Here is a 23,072-nt window from a genome sequence, read left to right on the forward strand (position 1 = left end):
AGACACAAAATATAACCGAATTCGAAAATTCCATATTGTTTTGAACGATATGAAAGTGGGAGAAACAAAGTAAATGTAAAATTTGTAGTAGCACGTAAATACACCTACACGATGTGCAGCAAGTTAGTTGAAAGATAACACGACCTTGTAAGGGAGAACTCAAACGAGAGTTTTAGAAGAACCGAAATGCCAAAGTGAGACATTTCGAATGTATTCTCTTTTGTTCCGAACGAAAGAGACGACACAAGAAATGATAGAAAAATACAAGGAGAAAAAAATAGACAGATAAATGTAATGAAGCAGTTTCCTAAAGAAAGTTAGGAACATTCTCTCATCGCGCATACTACCCTTCAAACGTGCGTTAACAGATGAAGACAGAAGAGAAGAATGTTACTGTACAAAGCTGCTGCCAACAGGATGAAGATGAGAAGTGATTCATTCCTCGGTTGTGGAATGAAAGGAGAAAACGTGACGTCAACGCGTGAAAAAACGCGAGAGGAATCTCTTCTCTTTTCTTCTCGTTGTGTTTACTTTTTCTTACCCCTTTAGAAACATTTTCGAAATAGAAAGATAAGAAAAAAAGAACATCACACAGATATTTCTGTGGAAAAAATCATTTGAACAAACGCGAACATTTAAGAAAGAAAGAAAGAAATGATGGCAAAAAGAAAAGGAAAAGAATTAAAGGGGTAAGTAATAGTCAAAACGAAAGAAAGAAAAGAAAAAATTTCCATGAAGGTGACCTATTTAACTAAACTTTATTCCGTTTCGTTAGGATGTTTTCAACATTTACAAAAAGAAAAAAACATTTGATGATATTTTCAAGTATTTTCACGTCCATGATACGTATGGTTGCCCACGTGTCCCGTAGATAGGATATCATAAAAATCGGACTTCTGACCTTACCCTACATACGTTAAAAAAATAGAAAGACTGCTAAAGCGTCAGAAAAAAAAAGAAAAAGAGAAAGAGAGAGAGAGAGAGAGAGAGAGAGAGAGAAACATGAAAGATGAGAAAAAGGAGACTGCTATGACGAAACTTATGCGAATAACATGACCGACAAAGGGAAGAAAGATTACGAAAAGTGTAGCTAGTAAGAACTTTTAAAAGGTAATGTTTAAGTCGTGGTTTGTGTACACTCGAGTGTACCACAAGAAGTGTAAGGAGAAAGAGAGAGAGAGAGAGAGAGAAAGAACTAAGGGAAGAAAAAGGCATAAATGTCTGGCTCAAATCTCAGGAAGCATTTCGTCTAATTAGAAAACGCCGGTGCCGAGACTTGAACGGTTTAACAAAGCAATACGACAAAAGATTTGTCACGATTTTAACCGAGCTTTCGAGGCATTACCTTCTTTTGTGTAATTTTCGCGATAATGTAATCAAAAAAAGGGAGAAGGAAACGTAACTCTTTGACTAACTTCTTCTCATCGGTAGAAGAAGTATCTTCTTTATTTTTTCGGCTAGTAATTAATGGCTCGTTATTATCGACTAAAGCATTACAGTTAATTATACGTTCTACCTAGTTATGGCTTTTTACTACGAGATAGAAATAAATAGGAGCAGAGAGAGAGAGAGAGAAAATAATGTACTTGGTAAAATTCAAATAAAAGATTTTATCATACGTGAGGCAACCTATTAAAGTGTCTTTTTAATGTGTTTTCCTATTTCTTTAATGAAGACTCTTGGTAATATTGGATTACGAAATATCTCAGCTCTTTTTTTTCTTTTAAGACCAATGTAAATATATATATATATATATATATATATATATATGTGTATATGTATATGACTTGGCTAAAGGGCGCCTGGGAGGGTGAATGAGTGGTAAGTGTGAGTAAGCAAAGATAAAAGTTTGTAAGTTCATATACCGGGTGAAGCATTTAATATAGGCCACTAGAATAACTCGATTGCTATTGATTATACAAAAATTGTGTCACACAAAACTTACTTGATTCTGAAACGTACATAATCCCATATTACATACGTCTAATCTATTTACTATGTTACTTATTTTTTAATATTATTTTTCTGTGGTAAAAAGTGATAAAAGGGTAGTAATAAATAGCCTAGCATAGCTCAAACTATTTAAAAAATCGGAGTTGACTTTCATATATCCTCTAAATTTCAACCTATAAAAAAATGATTAACGAGGGATTATGCCACTTTCGAAACCAGGTAAGTTTAACCTAGTACATTTGTTTCTATCACCAATAGCCAATCGAATTATTCAGGTGCACTGTTTTAAATAATATTTCTTATATATACACACATATATATATATATATATATATATATATTTAATTTTATTTAACAAGATTTTCAAATAATTTGAAAAGTTCTTAAGTTTCAGAACTTGGAATTATTTGGAAACATTATTTGATATTTATATTAATTTTTTAATTATAAACGGGTTATTTCTTTTTTTCTTTTTTAATTTTCTCTAATAAAAAAAAAAAGTTATGTATATATTATCCTTTCTATTCTTTTGTTTTTCGTAATGAATATCATGCATTAAATAAAAACTTCTTCTTTATACAAGTATTTTTCTTTTTTTTGTAATTCCATTTCATATTCTTCTTTTTCCTAACCAGTGTTGTATCAAGTAAAAAGCGTAGGCGTTTATCGTTGCTGGCAATATTTCAAGAGTATACCGTTAGGCAAATGTAGCGAGTCAAGCAGGCCAAATGAAAGAACGAGTGAAAGAAAGAGAAAGAGAAAGGAAACGAAAGAAAATGAAAGAAATAAAGAAAGAGATAGAGAGAAAAATACTTGGATCTTAGTTCTTACGTCTTCGTCACGTACGAACAATAGCCGAGCAGTACTCAATTGTTAGCGACATTTTTTTTATATGAGCAGGTAGGTTACTGTATCAAGGCCGACGTTCATTCGAAAGCTAATTGTAAATTACATATTTAATACTAAAGACGGTTTCACACAATAATACGTGTACGATAATACACGTATCCTAGATTATATATTTAAAATACTTTTAGATGATAATTAATAATAATAATTATCGTAAGGTCAAAGTATTGTCTGAAGATCAATGCAGAAAAGAAAATGAGGATGGTTGTCTAAAAGTTGAATTTCATGATTTGAGAAAACATGTTACAATCAACAAACACATGCATTTGTTAATTGCATTTCTTTTTGGTGATCTTATTGAATCTTAAAATTTATTAAATATATTAAATTGAAACTTTCAGATAATAGGAGTTTCATTATCGATTATAATGAAATGTTAAAAAAAAAAAAAAAAATGAATGAGCTAGAATATATAGATAAAATGAAAAGCGAATAAAGAATAAACAAAGTTACACAAAGAGAGGAAAAAAAAGAAATATTGACATGTACGCATGTGTGTATATGTACTTACTATAAAATCAAATCTATTTTGTTGGTATGAATGGAACCGTTACTATATTAGATATGAAAGCTCGCGGAAGAAAAAGAGAAACTTGCGTTGTGCATAAACGTGGGTAGTCTCACATGCGTTCTACCTTTGATGGTAGACTCCATAAATAAATAATCAAGCTGGCCTAGCATCGTTCGCCAACTTGTGAATGCAACTTTGTTCTAGCTAGTTCCCAGGAGGCGTTTACGTAGCTCTGGTTAAAAAATAAACTAAAATCGATCGTCATTAGAAAAATATTTCAATGCACACGTGAATCCGTGTGAGTGACAAATTTATATATATATATATATAAATATATTAACATTTACATATTAACATTACATAATATATATATATATATATATATATATATATATATATATATATATATATATTAAATTAATAAATTAAACAAATTATATAAAAAAGATTCGAATCGTTTATAAAGCTTTCTGTTAAATGTAATAAAAACACAGTTTGGAAGAAATCAAATTACTAATATTCTAATAAATTAAAATTACTAATATTCTAATAATTCTAAATTACTAATATTAGGAAAAAATAAAACACAATTTAACTGATAAATAAAGTTAATGCATCGTGAATGCGTGGGCAATACTATAATTACATATTGTATAAAATATTATATAAATGCATAAGATTTTTATATAAAAACAAAAGAATAGTACAAATATACATAATCATACATTACATAGTAAACAAATAAATAAATAAATACGTAATTTTCGTATACGAGAAAGTTAAACGAAAGAATGAATATAGGATTCGCAATTTAATAGGACCACAATGGTGGTTAGTAAAACGTTGCTAGATACAAAGTTCAACAGCGACGGTGCAGCTTATTGTTCCCTTGTGACGTATAATGCTGTTAAACGAATATATGCATGTAACGCAACGATCTATGATGACTCTTAAAGTCAGACAAAACAATATATCATTATAAGACGTCTCTTTTTGATAATATTTGTCACGTTTTAAAGTAGCATCAGTAGACCGATAATGTTTCACGATTTAGACGTTATTTGGATCAGAGTTAGGGTCTCCTAGTAACTTCAAAAACTTTCATGATATCTTCAAAGACCATATTGAGACTACAAATCGGTTATTGGAATCGATAAAGGCGCAATTAGAGAACTTTTACTTTCGACCTAGATTCGATAGGGGGTACGCCCTGAAATAACTCGAGTGTATCCGAAAATACACGAACCGAACGATATATTGCTTATATACATATGCAAAATATTTTTTGGCTAAATTGTGTCAGTATTTTCTTTTTACTAGTAGAAAATAAGAAAAAATCTTACATAAGCGTAGACTTATAAATAATTTATTAAAAAGTTATAACGAAAATGTGTGGCAAATAAAAAAAAACTTGAATTGCATGCAATATTTATGGTCGTATTTTTCTCTTTTGCAAATTCGCATGCGCATGTATTATATTTTTTTTTTCACAAACGCGCACGCACGTACATTATTGTGTTTCTAAAAAAACAAAAAACAAAAAGAAATATAACCGTGCATAGATAGGCCACATTGAATCATTCATCTTAGTAACATTTCTTTTTGTTGTTGTTTGAAACTTCAATAAAAGAAAAAGAACATACGGTTACGTTAGATTTGCGTGAATCGTCAGATTTCTAAGTCATAGTTTTATTTTCCTCTTTCGTTCTATATCAATTTATATCCCTTAACGACAATAGGATTGGCCTGGATCGATAAACGCGAACAGCACAATGGGCCAAACGAAATTTTTCTCTGCCATAGTCGTCTCGATTCACACAGGCGAATGAACATTCTAATCCGATGATATAAAAAAGAAAAAAAAAAGAAGAAAATAGAGAAAAAAATACGACACTCTTTCTCTCTGTGTGTCTATCGTTAGGGGAAAAGACTAACCGAGAAAGAGAAGATACTCTCCGATCCATCGAGCCGACAATTCGATTATCTGTGCGATTGGATTTTTCCTGGCATCCATCAGGAGTAAATTATTTCGTAGTATGCCGTTAAAGTGAGGACAACGAATCGGGATTTGTTACTTACTTACTGAAAGTCACAAAGATTCGTCCAATATTTCTTATATATATATATTCTTTATGTTCACCTAAATAATAATAGATCTTTTTGTAGATATACATGTGAATTTTGAAGTTATTTATTAATATACTTATGTACAAATTCTTGAGAATGATCGTTGCATTACCACATATAAATAATGTATGTATAGATCTGTTTATGCTTAAGTTAAATAATGATAAATAATTTCGTATGTACTTTGGTACATATGTGATGTTTTTTTAAAAATACAACAATCTACTTAGCTTAGAAAAATATTAACGAAACATGTTATAATGAAATATCACTTATAAAGATTTAATATTAATAAAAAAAAGCATATCAAAAAGACGGAGTTAATCGTAGCATGCAAATTAGTTGTTCATGACACTATAATTATTAAAGTTAAAAAAAGGATAGTTAAACGACGATAATAAACATTGTTCAACATTCAAATAACACATTATACTCTTTTTCATAGAAAAAGAAATTGAAAGAGAGAACCTATGCGAATGTAAAAAGTTAATAAATAAAATAACGAGCACAGAAAAAAGTAACATTCTTGTAAACTTGCTAGAACATTTCATTTCTAATTTATGCATACTACACACGTTCTATTTGAAATATATACACATACACTTACATTCTCTACGCATCAGGATTATCATGCAAAAAGGGATGCACGTGTAGTCAGAAGGGATGATTTACGTGTGTGCATGTTTAAGCGTCACGTGCAACCATGTTAAATTAAAGTTGAGTACATCAAATAAAGAGTTCTTTTTATTTCTCTTCTTTAAATTCAATATTCTTTTCGATTCACGATAAGAAATATCAAGATAACGCATTGAATTAATAAAAAGAAAAAAAATTTGAAACAAAATTTACATTTAAAAAATAAAAACAACTACATTCCAGTTCTAAGTTATATATGTTTACCAATTAGCCATTACTAAAAATAATAACCAGAACGATCGTTTTATAAACAACGGAAATATGAAGTCAAAACGTTAACTGTAATAGGCGAATATTTTTTGGAGTCACTGTATACGTGGAAAGTAAAAAATGCTGTGTAACTATTCTGGAAATGTAAGAAAATATCTTCGCTCGTATAAAAATTTTTACATTCCGCATTCCACGTTACTTTGGAAAACATTATTCTGGAAGAAAATTATAAAAGAGAATTATTGTACACGTCTGTTTAAAATATACATAGAAATAACTTCTTGGAGTTTTGAGTTACTACGAACTATTTTGTCATTCGTATTATTTAATCAATTACCAGCATAAAGTGGTTAAACAGACTGAATGTTTAAATGTAAGGAAAAAGAGGGACATAAACAGTTGCATTACGTTATCATTTGATCCGATCTTGTGTTTAAACGAAAAATGACGTAAATGAAAAATAGAGATAGAAAGAGATATTTATAGAAGATAGATGGATAGATAGATAAATAGATAGATAGAATGATGAGACAGAAAAGAATTAGAATGAGAAAAAGAGAGACTCATGCGACTCACCAATGCTTGGGCGGCGCTCTGGTGCTGCAAGCAAGAAACACCCAGTTACAATCACAATTATGCCAGTCAATTTAGTATTTTTTGTTTTTTTTTAAATAATTTTCTCATGTATTTTTTTTTTTTTATTTCTTTCTGTTTTTTTGTCTTCTTTCCTTCTCGATAGAATTCGGTTTACGACAAGGAGAAACGATTATACAATTAAATAAGTGCAGTGCTTACGAAAGCGGTTCACATCGAATCGTACATACGCAGATGTTTTTGGTTGTTGTTGCTGTGTGAAATTTGTAAAAGCTTGAGAAATAACGAGCTCTTTTAAGTAAATGAAAATTAGAAGAAGAACAAGAAAAAGAGGTTAAAGGAAAAATAGAAACACCAACACAGCGGAATTTTTATAAATGAAATGTCAAAGTTCGTAAGATAATAACGATAACGATTTGATAACATGCACATTTTAGAATGATATGATTTTATATTCAATGTTTGTACTATTACTACTGATAATTATAGGTTTGAGTTTGATAATTGATAATATGCAACGTGATTAATTCACGACAACGAACTTCAATAGAAATTGAATAGAACTGTTACATTGATATAAATCTATTTCGACGTATAGAAAGTGGGGTAGAATTCCGCTGCATTTACATTTACACAAATGTTATGTTAGGAAATGAAATGCGTATTAAAAGACAAGGATATAGAAAAGGATTTATTCATTATCTTATATTTTTGTATGCATTTATAATAAATCGATGAGATGGAAGCAGAAAGACGATAGAAAGAAAGGAGTTAAATGATATAATTAAAGATAGTATAATATCAATAGAAGAATAAACATTGAATTATTATAAATGACGTTTGCATCCAAACGGATTTATTATAATTAAATATTATGTCAATACCTTTTATATTTTCACTGTATATTATAATAAATTAGGGGTGCCCCGCCACGCGTTGCTATGGCTCACATTCAGTCCGATACACACGTCTTAAAGTCAACGAATTACCTTATACCGCCATCTGTTAGAATCTTATCAAACTAACAGAGATAATCATGACTCTTTGTTAATAAACAAATAATTCTCAATAAAATAATATTGCGATTAAAAATTGAGATATAAACTATCCTATCTTTTAAGTTAGATGAAACTACACACAGTGTGCAAAATTTTATTAAAATCGGTTCAGTAGTTTAAGAGTCCATTGCGGACAAACAACGTGACACGTAATTTATATATATTAAGATATAAATAACGTTAATAAAAAAAAATATAATTATTATATCAAAAGTGTTGTAATACTAAGATGGACCAAGAGTTTCAAGATGATTTTAAAAATCACTAAATTTATTTAAAAAAAAAAAATTAATCTAAAAAATCTCGAGAAAGTGAAATTGATTTTTAAAATTCTCTAGAAACTTTTGATCCATCCTGTATTGTACATGATAAATAAATAAAAACGAACAAGAAGATAGTAAGTTTAGATAAGTATTTATTTCAGACCATAAACGATAAAAACGATCTGAAAATCGCAGGTGAGTTCTGAAAAAAGTTAGTAAGCGTCGAAATTGCTCGTCCCCATTGGTAAAAACAATCTCGTTAATAGTGAACCTGGAAGATTGACCTGAAGCTTTCAATTAAGATGCTCACGGGGATGCGACTGACTCTAAAAGCCAACTCCCTGAGGAAATTACAATAAAGTTGCGGAACACGCGCCTTTCCTCGTCTTTGCTCTTATCATTTTCGTGGATAACGAGAGACCGGTTAAACGTTCATTTTTTTTTATTTTCAAACCATCGCTGAGATTTAACCAACGCAAAATTAGCTTCTAACCAGAGTAGCCTACTTTAATTTATCTCTTTAGTTAAGTTCTACTTAATCAAAGATTAAATTGTTAAATCTATTTAAAGAATATATGTTAATATATTTGTAAGATATTTATACTTTTTAAGAAAGAAATGTATAAATTTTGCAAATAAAATATTTGAAATAACAACGATAATTGATACTAAGATACTCACTGAAACTTGAAGTAATTTAGTAGAAAAATATATCTAATATATTCGAAGAAATAGAAAAAGAGAGTAAAAGAAAAGAAATAAAGTGAAAGTGAGAAAGAAAGAAAGATAGATAGATAGATAGAGTTAGGTCAAACAGATATATAGGACATATATTCAGCCAAAATGTTGTAGCAAGAGGTAGTCATTAGTTTGTGGTTAGAGTGAGCGTGTCCTACGTTTAACTGCAATAATTACAGTTGATCCGGCTGAACCACGTCTGCGGATTATCGTTCAACTTAATTCACCACACATATCATGAGAACGAGAAGCTGGAATACTGGAGAGAATTGAAGAAGGTTGGATCGCGTGCGTAATTTCAATTTCCATATCGCGGTAGACTCTTAACTACCCTCAGAGACAGAAAGGAAGGGAAGGTAAATCATAGAACGAACAATAGGAGCTTTCAATAAAATATTACCTATCCAGTGCTAAGGGTTTTTTCTTTTATTCTTTTTTTTTTCTCGATAAGGCGAAAATGTTTCAGACAAATTAATTAAAAAAAAAAAAAAAATCAGCGTAAATAGAAATAATAAATAAGCATAAAATTATTAATATAAAAAAATGTAAAATAATTAAAATGAAAGGTATTGTGTTTGCAAATAAAATTAGAATAAAATTGAAACGTTTAGTAGACTGTTAAGGAGTGCCTAATCAAAACGAGACTTAAACGTTAACGTTCTAAACTACCTTCTCTAATTCGTTAGATCTCGTTTGCGGTTTAGAGAGGTTACACATGTACGATATCACTATGACCAGCTCTTTCCACTTGGTGGTATGTCAAAGAAAGCCACGATTAAGGCTGCTTTAACATATGGCTTTTTAGATTATCGTTAAATTTACTTGGTGCCATCTAACGACAAGAATTGCCTTCCTGATTTACATATTTTCAAATTTCCTTCCATTTAAACATTCATCCCTTTATGTTTTACTCACTCTTATATCAGTTTTTCTACTTATACTTCATATAATGGATTTGTTTTTTTCTCAAATGTTCAATCATACATTTTTACTTCCGTGGACGTTAATAAAAATTATTTATTTTGTTGGAATAATGTATTATTTATCTCAATCACAATGAACAACAGAAAATGTTGTATTACACACTTTGGAAATTTCTTTACATAAATTTCTCTTAATATTATTAGTATAAAGAGATCTTTCTTTCAATAAATATTCATTAATAAAAATATTAATGTTTATTCATATATACGTTGATAAAAATAATCATTTAAATGACCAATTTATAATAATAATGTTAATCTCTGTTACAATGGATAATATAAAATCTTATCTGTTTTATTGAAATGCATAGACCATATAAAGATATATATTGTGCATTCTCAAATAATATAAATCTGTAGAGAAAGAAAGAGTGAAATAGAGAAAAAAGATTTTTATGTCACGAATCTGCAAACTGTCAGATAAGCTTTCTGCATATATGTATTTATATACGAAATACTTTTGAGGAAAAACTCCAACAACAAATAAACGTTTATGCGAAAAACTCTTTTATAAAAAGCTTTTATATAAAATTTTCGGAAAGAATGAAACGTGAAATAAATAAATAAATAAAAAAACAAATCAAGTTATTCAACGACTGAGTGAAAAACGAAAAACAATGTATATATATATATATATATCTAGTGATATTTTGAAGAAATCGTATTATTTTTCGTAAATAGGATAAAAATTATATAAAACAATTCGAATCGAAATATTATGGATAAAGTTAAGATAAAAGTTATTTTCCTCTAATTAGAAAACCGATAACCATTTGTTTTCTGCTTGTCGAAAGAAAGAAAGAAAGAAAGAAAGAAAGAAAGAAAGAAAGAAAGAAAGAAAGAAAGAAAGAAAGAAAGAAAGAAAGAAAGAAAAGAAAGTAAGCAAAAGGTTTTCTCGAACGTCGTACTTCATCTTCCGCGACGTTTGAGAGAGAAAACAAAATATAAAATAAAATAATATAAGGTAGAGGTAAAAAAAAATACAAGATTTCCAACTTTAATATTAATCTCTGTAATAAGTTATTTTTTTTGTGTAGCTAGTTAAAGAAAAAATCAATATTAACGTGAACAAAAAATAGAACCTGGCCTAATCTGATTGTAATATCTTTTTAATTGTTAATATTTGGCTGATCAATATTTTATTTCGAAAATTATATTATACTATTGCAACTCTGACATAATGTTAATCCCATAACTCTACCATTTAATATTCTTGGATTAATCAATAATTTCACGAGCTTTGGTAAAACAAATACTAATATTATTTCTTCAAATATAAAATATTAAAAATACCAACATTATTTTTCAACAAGCTAAATAATACAATAAATTATAATTAAAATCATATATTTAAAATATAAACATCCAATTAGTTTTACAATATTTAGTAATAATAAATTCTATTAAGTCAAGTTTATCTTTGAATTTATTAAATTGTACTTATCGATGATATCTTTGCGTGCAAATATAATCAAACGATATCATTTTTTTTTATTTATTTTTTTTTTTTTACTATAATATAAAGAGCGTTGCTCGATTTCACGTGATAATAAAATGATTAAAAAAAAGTTAGCCGTGTCCTTGCAATTCTAGAGATCCTTCCTCTCGTGCTCGTCTCTAGGACGGAGCTCTTCCGGAATTGTGATTGCGGTGAAGTATGTCCTCTCGATAACCAATTTCCCAGACTCCTACTACTCACCCATGGAGGATTCAAAATCGATCTACTCGAAAACGCGAATTGCTTACGAAGTACTATCACTTGCCTTCTTCACGGGAATAAATTCTCTCTTCCTTGGACAACAATGACAATTACTATCGACTACCGTGAAACTCTTCCATCGATGATAATAATATTCATTTCGTTTCATTCAACGATCAAACAAAGGTATGACGTAAAAGATGGTGAATCTTATTTGAATATAAAAGTAGAAAAAATATGTAGAAAAGAGAAAAGAAGTGAAATGAAACGAAGATAAAATTAAAAAATTAAAAAAAAATAAATAAAACAAAAGACAAATGTGTTAAAAACGTTGAAACTTTCTGGCAAAAAAGTACTCGAAACTAGGTTATCAGAGATACCATCTAATTTTTGAAGGGAGATAAAAGTACTATAGTTTTTGGGTAGGTACATTAAAAGTACCACTAGCTCCAGGCTAATCGAAGAAACTTAACACAATGATGACGACTTCTTGCTTGGTCTCTGGCACTATCGATGGCCTTGAATTATGATTTTCGTTTTTTTTGGAGTTTATATTTATTTAAATATGAATTCACATTGATACTTTCTCTTTTTTTGGGAAAATAATTCAAACTGACTGTTTCTGTTTGAAATCGTTAGAACGAGGTGGTATTATACAAACAATAAACTTCCATCTCATCGACAGGATATTACCAAATCAAAGTTATTTTTCCGTTTGTTAGTGGAAATCTAATAGTTAGAATTTGAATGAGAAATAAGCGTGTAATGCGATGTCGCATTATTTTTTAAGTGAAGATGAGGTGGAAAAATAAGGTTGAATATATAGAAACAAAAATATGAGATTGAGAAGATGATAGGACAGTCGAAAAATGTATAAGATAATAAGATAAAGGTATTGTAAAAAGAAGATGATAGTTGGTAACATACCGAGGGCATCAGCTGATCCGTAGACCTCACCCTAGTCACCCTGTTCCTGTAGAGTATCCTCTTGACGAGTTTCTCCATCGGTTGGTTCCACTTCATGAAGCTGACGTATGCCAAGTAGAATCCAAATAGCACGAGGGCTTCGTACCAGTATATATAATTGTCTCGAAAGAAGTAGATCAGGGTGAGTAGGCTTGCGCTATAGAAGGTGCAATCGCGAAATAGTGGCCACCATGTGAGGGATAATACGGTACGGGAAAAAATAGCGCACATGCCGATGACAAATAGAATATTAAATACAGCTGAACCAACGATGGTGCCAATGCCAACGTCATCAAAAGAAACGAAGACGCCGATGACCGATGTGAAAAGTTCTGGTGCGGAGCCACCAGCAGCCATGAAGGTAGCACCAGCAACGTCATCGGCAATCTCAAGTTTTTCGATAATCACATCCAACGAGGGTACGAAGAACTCGTCGCAGACGATAGCTAAGGCGACGAACATATACACGACACCGAGTACGTGAAGTATTACGGCGCCTTGTCGTCGTTGTTGGACGGTAAATAAATCCCTGGGGAATAGCGGAGCCTTTTCCTCGTGATGAAGATGATAAGTGACGTTGGATCCGTCAGTTAATGTCATCTCATCACTGTCTTCAAAACTACCGTTATTATTATTATTATTATTATTATAATGATTATTATTATTATTATTAAAAGAAGAATGCATCCAATAGGGCGTAACCGTGCTGGTGCTGGTGCTCGGTACAGAAGGCTGCAGCAAAATTGGATTGTTCGGAGCTGGCCTATGAGCCATCGATGAACTCGGTGCCATGACGAGTAATACGAAGAAAAGCAAAGGCAACACTAGTCCTACAGCGATCGCCGGCGCTCTGCGTTCACCTACACTCGCCAACATCTTTTCTATCAATCTCTTATGACTTTTTTCCTTCAATCCTTCAATCTATCTTATTTATCGCTTGCGTTCTAAAGACGACGACGCGGCGTGGCGCGGCGTGCCGCGACACCGCTTCTTCTCCTTCTCCTTCTTCTTCTTTTACCTTTACTCCACCACCCCTCTCTCTCTCTCTCTCTCTTTCTCTCTCACTCCCTCCCTAGAGGATAAGGAAAAGAGAGGAGACACGGTTCCTCCTTCGACGGCGCCGCTCCTAGCGCTCGCAGCGCGCGCCTCTTCTTCCTCCTACACCCCCGCCCTTTTACTCCAGCAACTCTAGCAACTCTTCTCTCTAACACTTCTATTTTTCCCCTTTCTCTTATCTATCTTATCTTTCTTATCTCTCCCTCTCTCTCTTTTCGTCACGTCGTATACACCTAGAAAATCGAGCCTAAAATATTAACTTAGATCTAGTCATGTTGATTACACGATTAAATGTCTCTCACAAATCACTCTTTATTTTCTTTTCCTCTTTATTTTTTTGTTAACTCTTTTTCCCCCTCTCTCTCTCTTTTTAGAATGAAACCACCGACAAATACCGGAGGTCCAAAAATGAGATCGACCGTGACACGACGCGTAATATTATCGTTAGCACCTTCACTATAAACGTCTTCGTCACTGGTACCAAATACTCGCTACCGATGCCCTCGCAATACCTCCTCCTCCTTCTCCTTCTGCTTTTTCCCAGCGGCGTTGTCGTCGTCGTCGTCGTCGTCGGCGTCGTCAACGTCTTTTTTGTCGTCGTCGTCGTCGTCGTCGTCGTTTCGGTCGTTGTCAATGTATTCGTTAAAGTTTTGGTCGTGGTCTTTGCCGTCGTCGTCGTCGTCGTTTTGGTCCTCGTTCTCGTCCTCGTCCTCGCCCTCGTCCTCGTCCTCGTCACCGTCCCCGTTGTCGTCCCCGTCGTTGTCGTCGTCGTCGTCGTCGTCGTCGTCTCCGTCTCCGTCTCCGTCTCCGTCGCCGTCGCCGTCGCCGTCGTGCTCACTGGGATGCGGTGGATGGTGCATATAATCCTAGATTTGTTATACAGGAGCAGCAGAACGGCGCCCCCGCCGCGATGCCCGCCCGCTGCACACTGGAACAACCCTGTTCTCTTCCGTTCTACCCTCTCTCCCTCTCACTTTCAACCCTCCTCTCTCTCTTTCTTTCTCCCTAATCCCCACCATTTCACTTTATCCACCACCACCACCAACATCATCACTACTACTACTACCACCATTCTTCCTACTATCTGTCTCTCTCTTTTTCTCTCTTTTTCTCTCTTTGACTAACATCAACATCAGCACAACACCCTTCTATCTATCTATCTATCTCTCTCTCTTACACCCTCGTAATATTCTCCTCCTTTTTGCTCTCGATCGGATCTTCTCTCCTCTTCCTTTTCTTATTCTTAGTCGACATTCGGTCAGTTATCTCCCTTCATCTTTCTCTACCCCTTAACCCCCACTATTCCGATTTATCCACCACTGGTATTCCTACTATCTATTTTTCTGTCTCTTTGTTTCTAACATCGACAGCACCCTTTCTATCTTTCTCAATCATTCACTTTCTTTATCATTCTCTTTTTCTCTTGTACCCTTAGATCGGATTTTCTCTTTTTTTCTTCTTAACCCCAACATTTGATTATCGTTTATCCTTCTCTTTTTTTGTCTAAAAACAACGAATACCACTCCCCATCCATTACCCTCCTTCTTCCTATTTCCTTCATATACTATTTTTTTCCATTTTTCTGAGAATAAAGAAAGCTGAAGTGGCCTTCTCTATGTATCTATCTATCTATGTATCTATCTATGTATCTATCTATCTATATATCTATCTATATATCTATATATCTATCTATCTATCTATCTATCCATCTATCTATTTTTCTATCTCTTTTCGATGCTCGTCTATCCTTCTGTAACGTGCTAGTGGCAGCCGACAGAGGAGGGAATCTGCGCACGTGTGTGCGTGTGCGCGCGCGCACGCCCTCGCCGGGCTCCCGCTCGATAACGAAGAGTCGACTCGACTCTACGACCCTACGTTACGAATGCACGTATACAGGGTGTTACCTCGAAACCCCACGCGACTACTAACACGTTGTCCTTCTTTCTTCTGTATATATACTTTTTATATACATATACATATACTCTTGTATGTTTAGAAAATTATAGCATAGGACTACTAAATTCAAATATTCTTATATGATTTATTTTATATTATGATTAAACTTACTATCATGAGAAATTGTATTGTGTCTACATTACGTAGAGAAGGGATTAAAAGTCCTGAGTGTAGCATGTAGAGGGCTGTAATAGAATTACACCTGTTATTAAGAGCATTGCCCGACCCATCAGCCAGGCTAATATGGGAAATCAAAACTACGCACATGGAATACATAAAGGGTCAATATGTAACAAAAAGTTATTATTTATTATATTAATATATTGTTCAATTATTTGTTTTAGTCAACTGTCATATAATTACTGGCATATATTATATAATATGTATATCCAAAGATCCGTCGTCAAATTTTACTGCAGCTATGAGCTTCTTGATTGTACGCTTTTGCAATTGATTTTACCTCGCACCATCCGATTCGGATGTTGTTTATTCTTTGATTATTCAACCCTTTGCTTTTTTGTTTACTTTCGTTGTAGCTACTGACGAAGTTTACTTTCTGAAGAATTCTTTAAATTCGGTACAAACATACACTTGGAAATATTTTGACGGTTGAATAAACTAGACTATTTTAAGATTGGTTATTATATATTTCTGATCTTTAAAGTTTTGACAAATAAAATAGTCTATGACAAAAAGTAATCGCGATTAAAAGGAAAATATTGTTTTATGAATTAGTAGTGTCACATATTTTTGTTCTTATTGTATTCTAACGTAGGTTCTTTTGAAAGTATGAAGATACAAAACTAGTCTAGTATCATATAGGTAAATACGTATACATAGATATATTAGATACAACGTGAACACGTTTCTCTACAGCCTACGCAAAGCAAAGCAACATTGTCGCGACTGCGTGTTATCTAAATAGAATCTCACCGAGAGATAACTCGTGCACGCAACTTCAACATCGCTCAGCACACTCACCACGTTACGTCGTTCGTTAGCTAATTATCACGAGATGTTTCTATTTCTTCGACTTTTTAATATAATTTCATATATCTATCAAACGAACATTTAAATATAAAAAAAAAATAATAATTCATAATAATTAATACACATACTTGAAATTATAAATAGATTTAAATAATATTGCAATTATGTTTAATTAAATAATAATAATATGTTTTACAAAGAAAATCATATATTTAAAATTTACCAAATTATTTTTATTTATAAACGCAATAACGCTTGTAATAAAACATTTAGAAATTTATACAAAGGATATTTGCAACAATTGTATGTCCGTCCTCTCAACTTATATGTACCTATGAACTTAACCGCATGGCGCTTTCTTTCGTGATCGATAACGGGCACACGAGCTAAGGAAGCGTGAAAGTTAACTAGTCCATGACCGAAATTCGAATTGAGGGAGGATTGTTCGTGTTACATTTTCTTTTTCCGTGGGAAAGAAGGACGATAGTCTATCAGCACTAAGAATCCTGAGTAATTAGGCATCGTTTTAATCTAACAAACGATTTCATCTCATTTCTACTCGAGAAGAACGGTTTTCGTTTGTATAAAATAATTTACCTAGCTAGAGCCATACTAGAAAACCTTTATCAACTCTTATATTAATTAATATAATATATGAAAAAAAAATTGAAAATTAAGATTTTCACAAAAATTTACAAGATGTTGCAGTTGTATTCAATTTATGAAAATAAATTATGCATTACAAGGCTTATTTGTTATACATGAGCTATCTTATAATAACATACTCGGTAATAATTTATACTTATAATTAGCATAAAGTTTATCAGTCCCTAAATATAATATATTAATATTTAATATAATAAACAATAAAATATTTATAAGTTTACAAAACGCACACGTGCATCCAGTATAAGTTCACTTATAGTAAGACTCTCAATAATAATTTAAAATTAATGCGAAGAATAACCTATCCTAAGCTTTAACTAACAATGACTGAACTATTTATACGAAAAAACGAATCGACCAACTGAAAAACATAATTATTTCGCAAGAGTTTTCTTATTTCTCGTTAATAACCATAACGACTTCTGGGACGTAAAGAAGCGTTTCTTAAAAACTGTTTCAAACACTTATATATATACTTTGGATGGCGTTACATATATACTTTGGATGGCGTTATGTTTACTAATTTAAGTTTCATAATATCACTACAAATGCCTATTTTAGATTCTAAGGTTTAAGAAACAAAAATACGTGTGATTTTTACAATATATATATATATATACATAAGTATATATTATTTGAACATGATTATTGTTGTAACTGTATAGGACGTATCCTATCACGATTGAGATTGACGTTTCGTAAAAACAAATAAAACGTCTATGCGTGAGCTTCTAAAATCGATATTCGTTACACACGTCACGAAATCGTTTATATTGAAAACGGTTATAATACAGAAAAAAATAGAAGAGTAATTAGAGCAAAAAAAAAGAAAAATGAAAAGAAGATGATAAAATTCAAATATTTATCAAACGAATGAACAAAAGAATCTGATAATTATATTATTTGTTTGACCGATTTATTCAAATAGGCCGAATAATATTAAAATTAAAAAATATCTATTAATCAGTCGATCAATCTCAAGGCCGGTATCTCAAAAGATCGGAAATGAATCAGATGTACGTAATGGACTACATGTGTTTGAGTTTAACGCAGAACGTTAAGTACTCCTTCCGGTATTCGGAAATTGACTATATAAGCGATACCACCCTCGAAAGTTCCGACGTCTCTGCATTCGAAACGCAGAACCAGCTAGCTCGATTATCGAACGTCCTGCAAGCACCAGCACCAGTACTAGTAGTAGCAACAGTACCACCAGCACCAGAACCAGCAGCACCAGCAGCACCAGCAGCACCAGCAGCAGTAACTGGAACTACCTCGTCGGCCTGACCCCTTCCATTCCAAAACCCTACCACCCAAAACAGTACGAGAGAGAGCGAGAGAGAGAATATTCTCAAATAGATGATTTCAACAGTCGTTTCCTCGAACGTATGAGTAGAAAAGCAAGAAAGTGAGGGATGGAAGAGGGAGAAAGAACAAAAAAGAAATAGAAAGAGCCTAATTCATAGTCCATCGCCAATGAACAAGCTGACCCAAATACGTTCCCGCCAAATGTCTCGTAAATCGTCATGAGAACGCAAAGCCTAACTTAATACCCCAACTTTTTCCTTTTTCTCTTTCTTTTTTTGTCTTTTCACCTTGATCGGTTTGCGAGAGACTTGTTTAATGATAAAATTCGTTGGATGAATTTGTAAATTTCAAGGACGAGTCGTTCCATAGTATGACGTGAATTTTTTGATATTAATACCAAAATTATCTCTGGGATTCTTATAATATCCACCCTTACCCTTATCTTATATTATATCTCGTGACTGATGTGATACAATTTTGGACACCAACTCTTTCTCAATGATTTACTTTCTTCAATTAAATAAAATGACCTCTCATAAAATATATTAAAATAATATTAGTTAAGAATGAACTCTTTCCTATCTTATACTAAACGCGAATACAATTATTTAATAAAACTTTGACATATTAATTTCTATTATAAGACAAATCAATGTGATCTCACAGTACTAACGAGTTCATTAAAAAGTATTGTTAAATCGAAACAGCTTACTATTTAGATCTAAATACATTAAGTCTGTAGCCGAAAATGTAGAAAAGAAAGGAAAAATAAGGTAAGCTTCCTCTATGTCGACTAACCCCTCGTTCTCAATCCCTACTCCAATTTCATTTCCTATCCTGTCCCCTTTTTCCCTCTTTATCCCCTTTCCACCGTCACCCTCATTCGAGAAGGCTTCGTCCAAATCCTCGAGTTCCAAAGCTCGACGACGTTACGAACGACGTTCTTCTTCTTCCGTTGGTGTCGGCCCGTTAACGCGCTTGGATGAGGAATAACAATGTGTGCGAACTAAAAACACCCACGAGTATTCCTAATGGTATATATACATGCATCTAAATATGTATTCGTATACCTTGGAAGTTAGCATGCGCAAACGTACTTGGAGCAGAGAAGCGCTTGCGCCCTAAAAACTTCTTCATTTATACTCTAATACTAACTTATGCTTGACTATCAGTGCGCCCGCGCATACTCGATAGAAAATACACTGGGTCGTGGATAGGTGTTTTGGGAATTGTATAGTACGTTCGTTGCGATGATGGCTCACTACCATACGGAGTCACGAGGTCGTAACAAAAATGCTAGAGCGTTAAGATTATATTAAAATAGGCTCTACAATTTTTTCTTCTTAATACATCACGTGCTTTTCTGATACGTATTTGAATACTGTTTTTATTTTTACAATTAAAAGTCACTCATTGATTTAATTATTTTTTCTTTTAAAAATTGAACAATTTGTTTTTATCTACACCTAGAGTATTACAAATCATTCATTATTTAATTAATTCGTTGTATTACGTAGATGTGTTTATTATGTAAATCTCTTTCTTTTCTATTTGTTTCACGAATAGTTTCGATTGGCAACTAGTTTATATCCTAAACCATTTAATTAAGATGATCGTTTTTTAATTTAGTCAATTAGTCAACTTGAAATGTTAAAAGGAATGAAGCTAGTTAAGTTAATAAAGTTTATCAGCGATACCAAACGAATTTAATGATAATGGAAAGTCATTTAAAGAAACAGCATGATATTTGACTTTATCACAAGAGGATATTCTTCGATGAAAATCGAAAATTCTCGTAGGATATCTAAAATTTGAGAAATTACAAAGATAATAGATTTCTATTAATTTTAGGAAACTTCAAATTAGTTTTAATATCGATAGATGGTAATGTTTTTATTAAAAAGATAATACTACTGTTTTACCATCATATTACCATCCGTTGCAACTTACCGACTAAGATCATTGACCTTCTTTTTTTTTCTTTTATTTTTACACAAAATCAATTTTATTTAAATATTTCTAATCATGAAAAAACTTTCATAATTGATTATTTCGTATGATGTATCTTAAGAAATTTTTTCGTTAATCATTTTTACAAATTGTATCTCTTATCGAAAAGTGGCGACATCTCTTACAACTAATTCATTAATTTAATAAATTCTCCTAACAATTATTTATGAATAATTACTAAGAATGAGTATCGGTGATAAATCATTCTTAATAAAGATGCAAATTACACAAATAAAATTTCAAATAGATAACCATCATAATTCATAAGAAACATTCATACACAACTCCCTGCCGTTTTCGAGAATTGTTTTGATAAATCTACAAAAATATACAGGAAAGAGAGAGAGAGAGAGAGATAAAGACAGAAAGAAAGAAAGAGAGAAATATGGAGAGAGACGTTTAAATGGCAAGTAGAAATGGGAATGAGCTTCTCACGTACTCAATATAACCACAAACAGAAGTCCCTTATTCCTACTCCTCCTCCTCCTCCTCCTTTCTTTACCCACAATGTTTCTCGTTGGTGTATACAGAAAGAGATAATTATATGACACCGAATTTATAACGAAAATTATACGAGATAGAGTTAACCAAACTCTATGCCCTTAATCCGGCGTTAAGCTTAATTTCATTTATAGAACGTGTATACTGTTACAAGTGAAATTTGGAAAATCGTCAGTTTATCGTCGCGAAAATTATGCCACGTCATGAGGAAACTTTGCCGATTTAAACTGTAATTGTATACGACTGGCAATTAACATTTCACCAAACTCAAAATCCAAACATGCAACTCAATACTTTATTTGTTTATTTGCTAAACATATCTGATACTAAAAGTAACACGAAAAGTGTTATCTGCTTTTACTTAAAAAAAAAAAAATCTAAAAAAATATGTGTTTGTGGTCTTCTAATTAACATAATCATCCAATAAATGGAGAAAAAAAGACTCCTTTTACGTTTACAAAATATATAATGAAATATACAATATGAAAGACAATAATTTTCCATGATAATGCATAAATATATTATAAATGTTTAACAAAGTTTTACCAGTGTTATTTCAAAACTTTTCATTGTTTTAAGACAATTATGAATTATATAGTAGGTAAACGAAACTTTTCACGTGAACAAAAAAAAATATAAAATAAAATAAAATAAAACAATAGATAACAATTATTTGCCATGAAAATTCATATATGTAATAAATATACAAAACTGTTTCTGTCTATTTTTAATTTCAAAAATTTTACTTTATTTTAAAATAATTATGCATATAGAATGGCCGAAACTTTTTCACGTTGAAAAAATATACAATGAAAAATACAACATATAACAATTATTTTCTTTAACATTGCGTATATATGTATATGAAATGTTACAAAAAAGTTTTATATATTCTATTTCACCAAAAATTCTGTTTATTTTAAAAACAGATAGTAGAAACACTAAGTGGGCAAAACTTTATATGTAAAAATAAAAAAGAGTATGTATTGATGTACTTAAAAAGCATTAGAAAGAAAATAAAAACAAACTGAGAGAGAGAGAGAGAGAGAGAGAGAGAGAGAGAGAGAGAGAGGATAAAATTAAAAAAAACAAAGAAAAAAATCAGAGAAAAAGTCATTAGACTCGAAAGTACCAAAATAAAACGCAACCTCAACGACACGAATGCATTAAATGAACAGAGTGCGTGCTTACGAGTGTTAAAAAGAGATAGAGATAAAGATAGAAAAAGAAAGAGATAGAGAATTATGTGTATTCTCAGAATGATTCATAAATAGTTTATTTTCGTACTGCGTATAGGTTAGCTGCAGCTGAACTCGGGGACTTCGCTTGGCGCCTTGAGTTTCATTCGCTCATAGAAAGAGAGTAGACATGTTCTTTCCAATGGGAGAAAAGAGTGACATTAGGGACGCAAATAAATAAAAAGAAAATGGAATGAAAAGAAAATGAAAAAAAAAGAAAAAAAGAAATAATGTAAAAAGAAATGTTTGTTTGATAGAAACACGTTCTGAGCAATAACGATAACAATGAATGACGTTTATTATTGAATGATTTTTTTGTGATAAGGTGTACGAGCTGACTCGAAAATAAAATCAACGAGGATTCTTTAACAATAAGTGAATCCAAGAAAATGATAATATACTTATCTTTTGATGGATTTGTGAGTGATTGTGATAGAACTGCTCATTTGCACAGAAAGAATAATCACATTTATTGAACTAATTATAATATAAAAGTAATCACATGTTCTTAAGTATCTCTTACATTCTTACTTTACACCGATTGCGCGACCGACTATATCTTTTCCAGTGATCCCAGAGACTTTATTTAGTTCGTCTGATTGACACAGGGCCGTAAAATTATCGTACACACCGAAAAATT

General features: G+C 31.8%; 1 protein-coding gene across 5 annotated transcripts in view; it reads right to left on the reverse strand.

The window, feature by feature from the left end:
- Nckx30C (solute carrier family 24 member Nckx30C) overlaps positions 1–14,111 on the reverse strand; it is a 57,801-nt gene extending 43,690 nt beyond the window's left edge. For 3 of the 5 annotated variants that reach the window (XM_015328944.2, XM_015328945.2, XM_015328943.2), the window contains exons 1-2: positions 12,669–14,111; positions 6,983–7,006 (exon numbers count right to left, since the gene is read on the reverse strand). In XM_015328944.2, coding sequence (XP_015184430.1) covers positions 6,983–7,006; positions 12,669–13,583 — 939 coding nt within the window. In that variant the 5' untranslated portion in view covers positions 13,584–14,111. The remainder of the gene's footprint in view (positions 1–6,982; positions 7,007–12,668) is intronic. The other 2 variants (XM_015328946.2, XM_089174700.1) reach the window with 1 other exon arrangement.
- Positions 14,112–23,072: the final 8,961 nt, after the last annotated feature.

Source organism: Polistes dominula, unplaced genomic scaffold, assembly GCF_049000335.1.
Source record: "Polistes dominula isolate Pdom_NZ unplaced genomic scaffold, Pdom_raw_medaka contig_16, whole genome shotgun sequence".
NCBI lineage: Eukaryota > Metazoa > Arthropoda > Insecta > Hymenoptera > Vespidae > Polistes > Polistes dominula.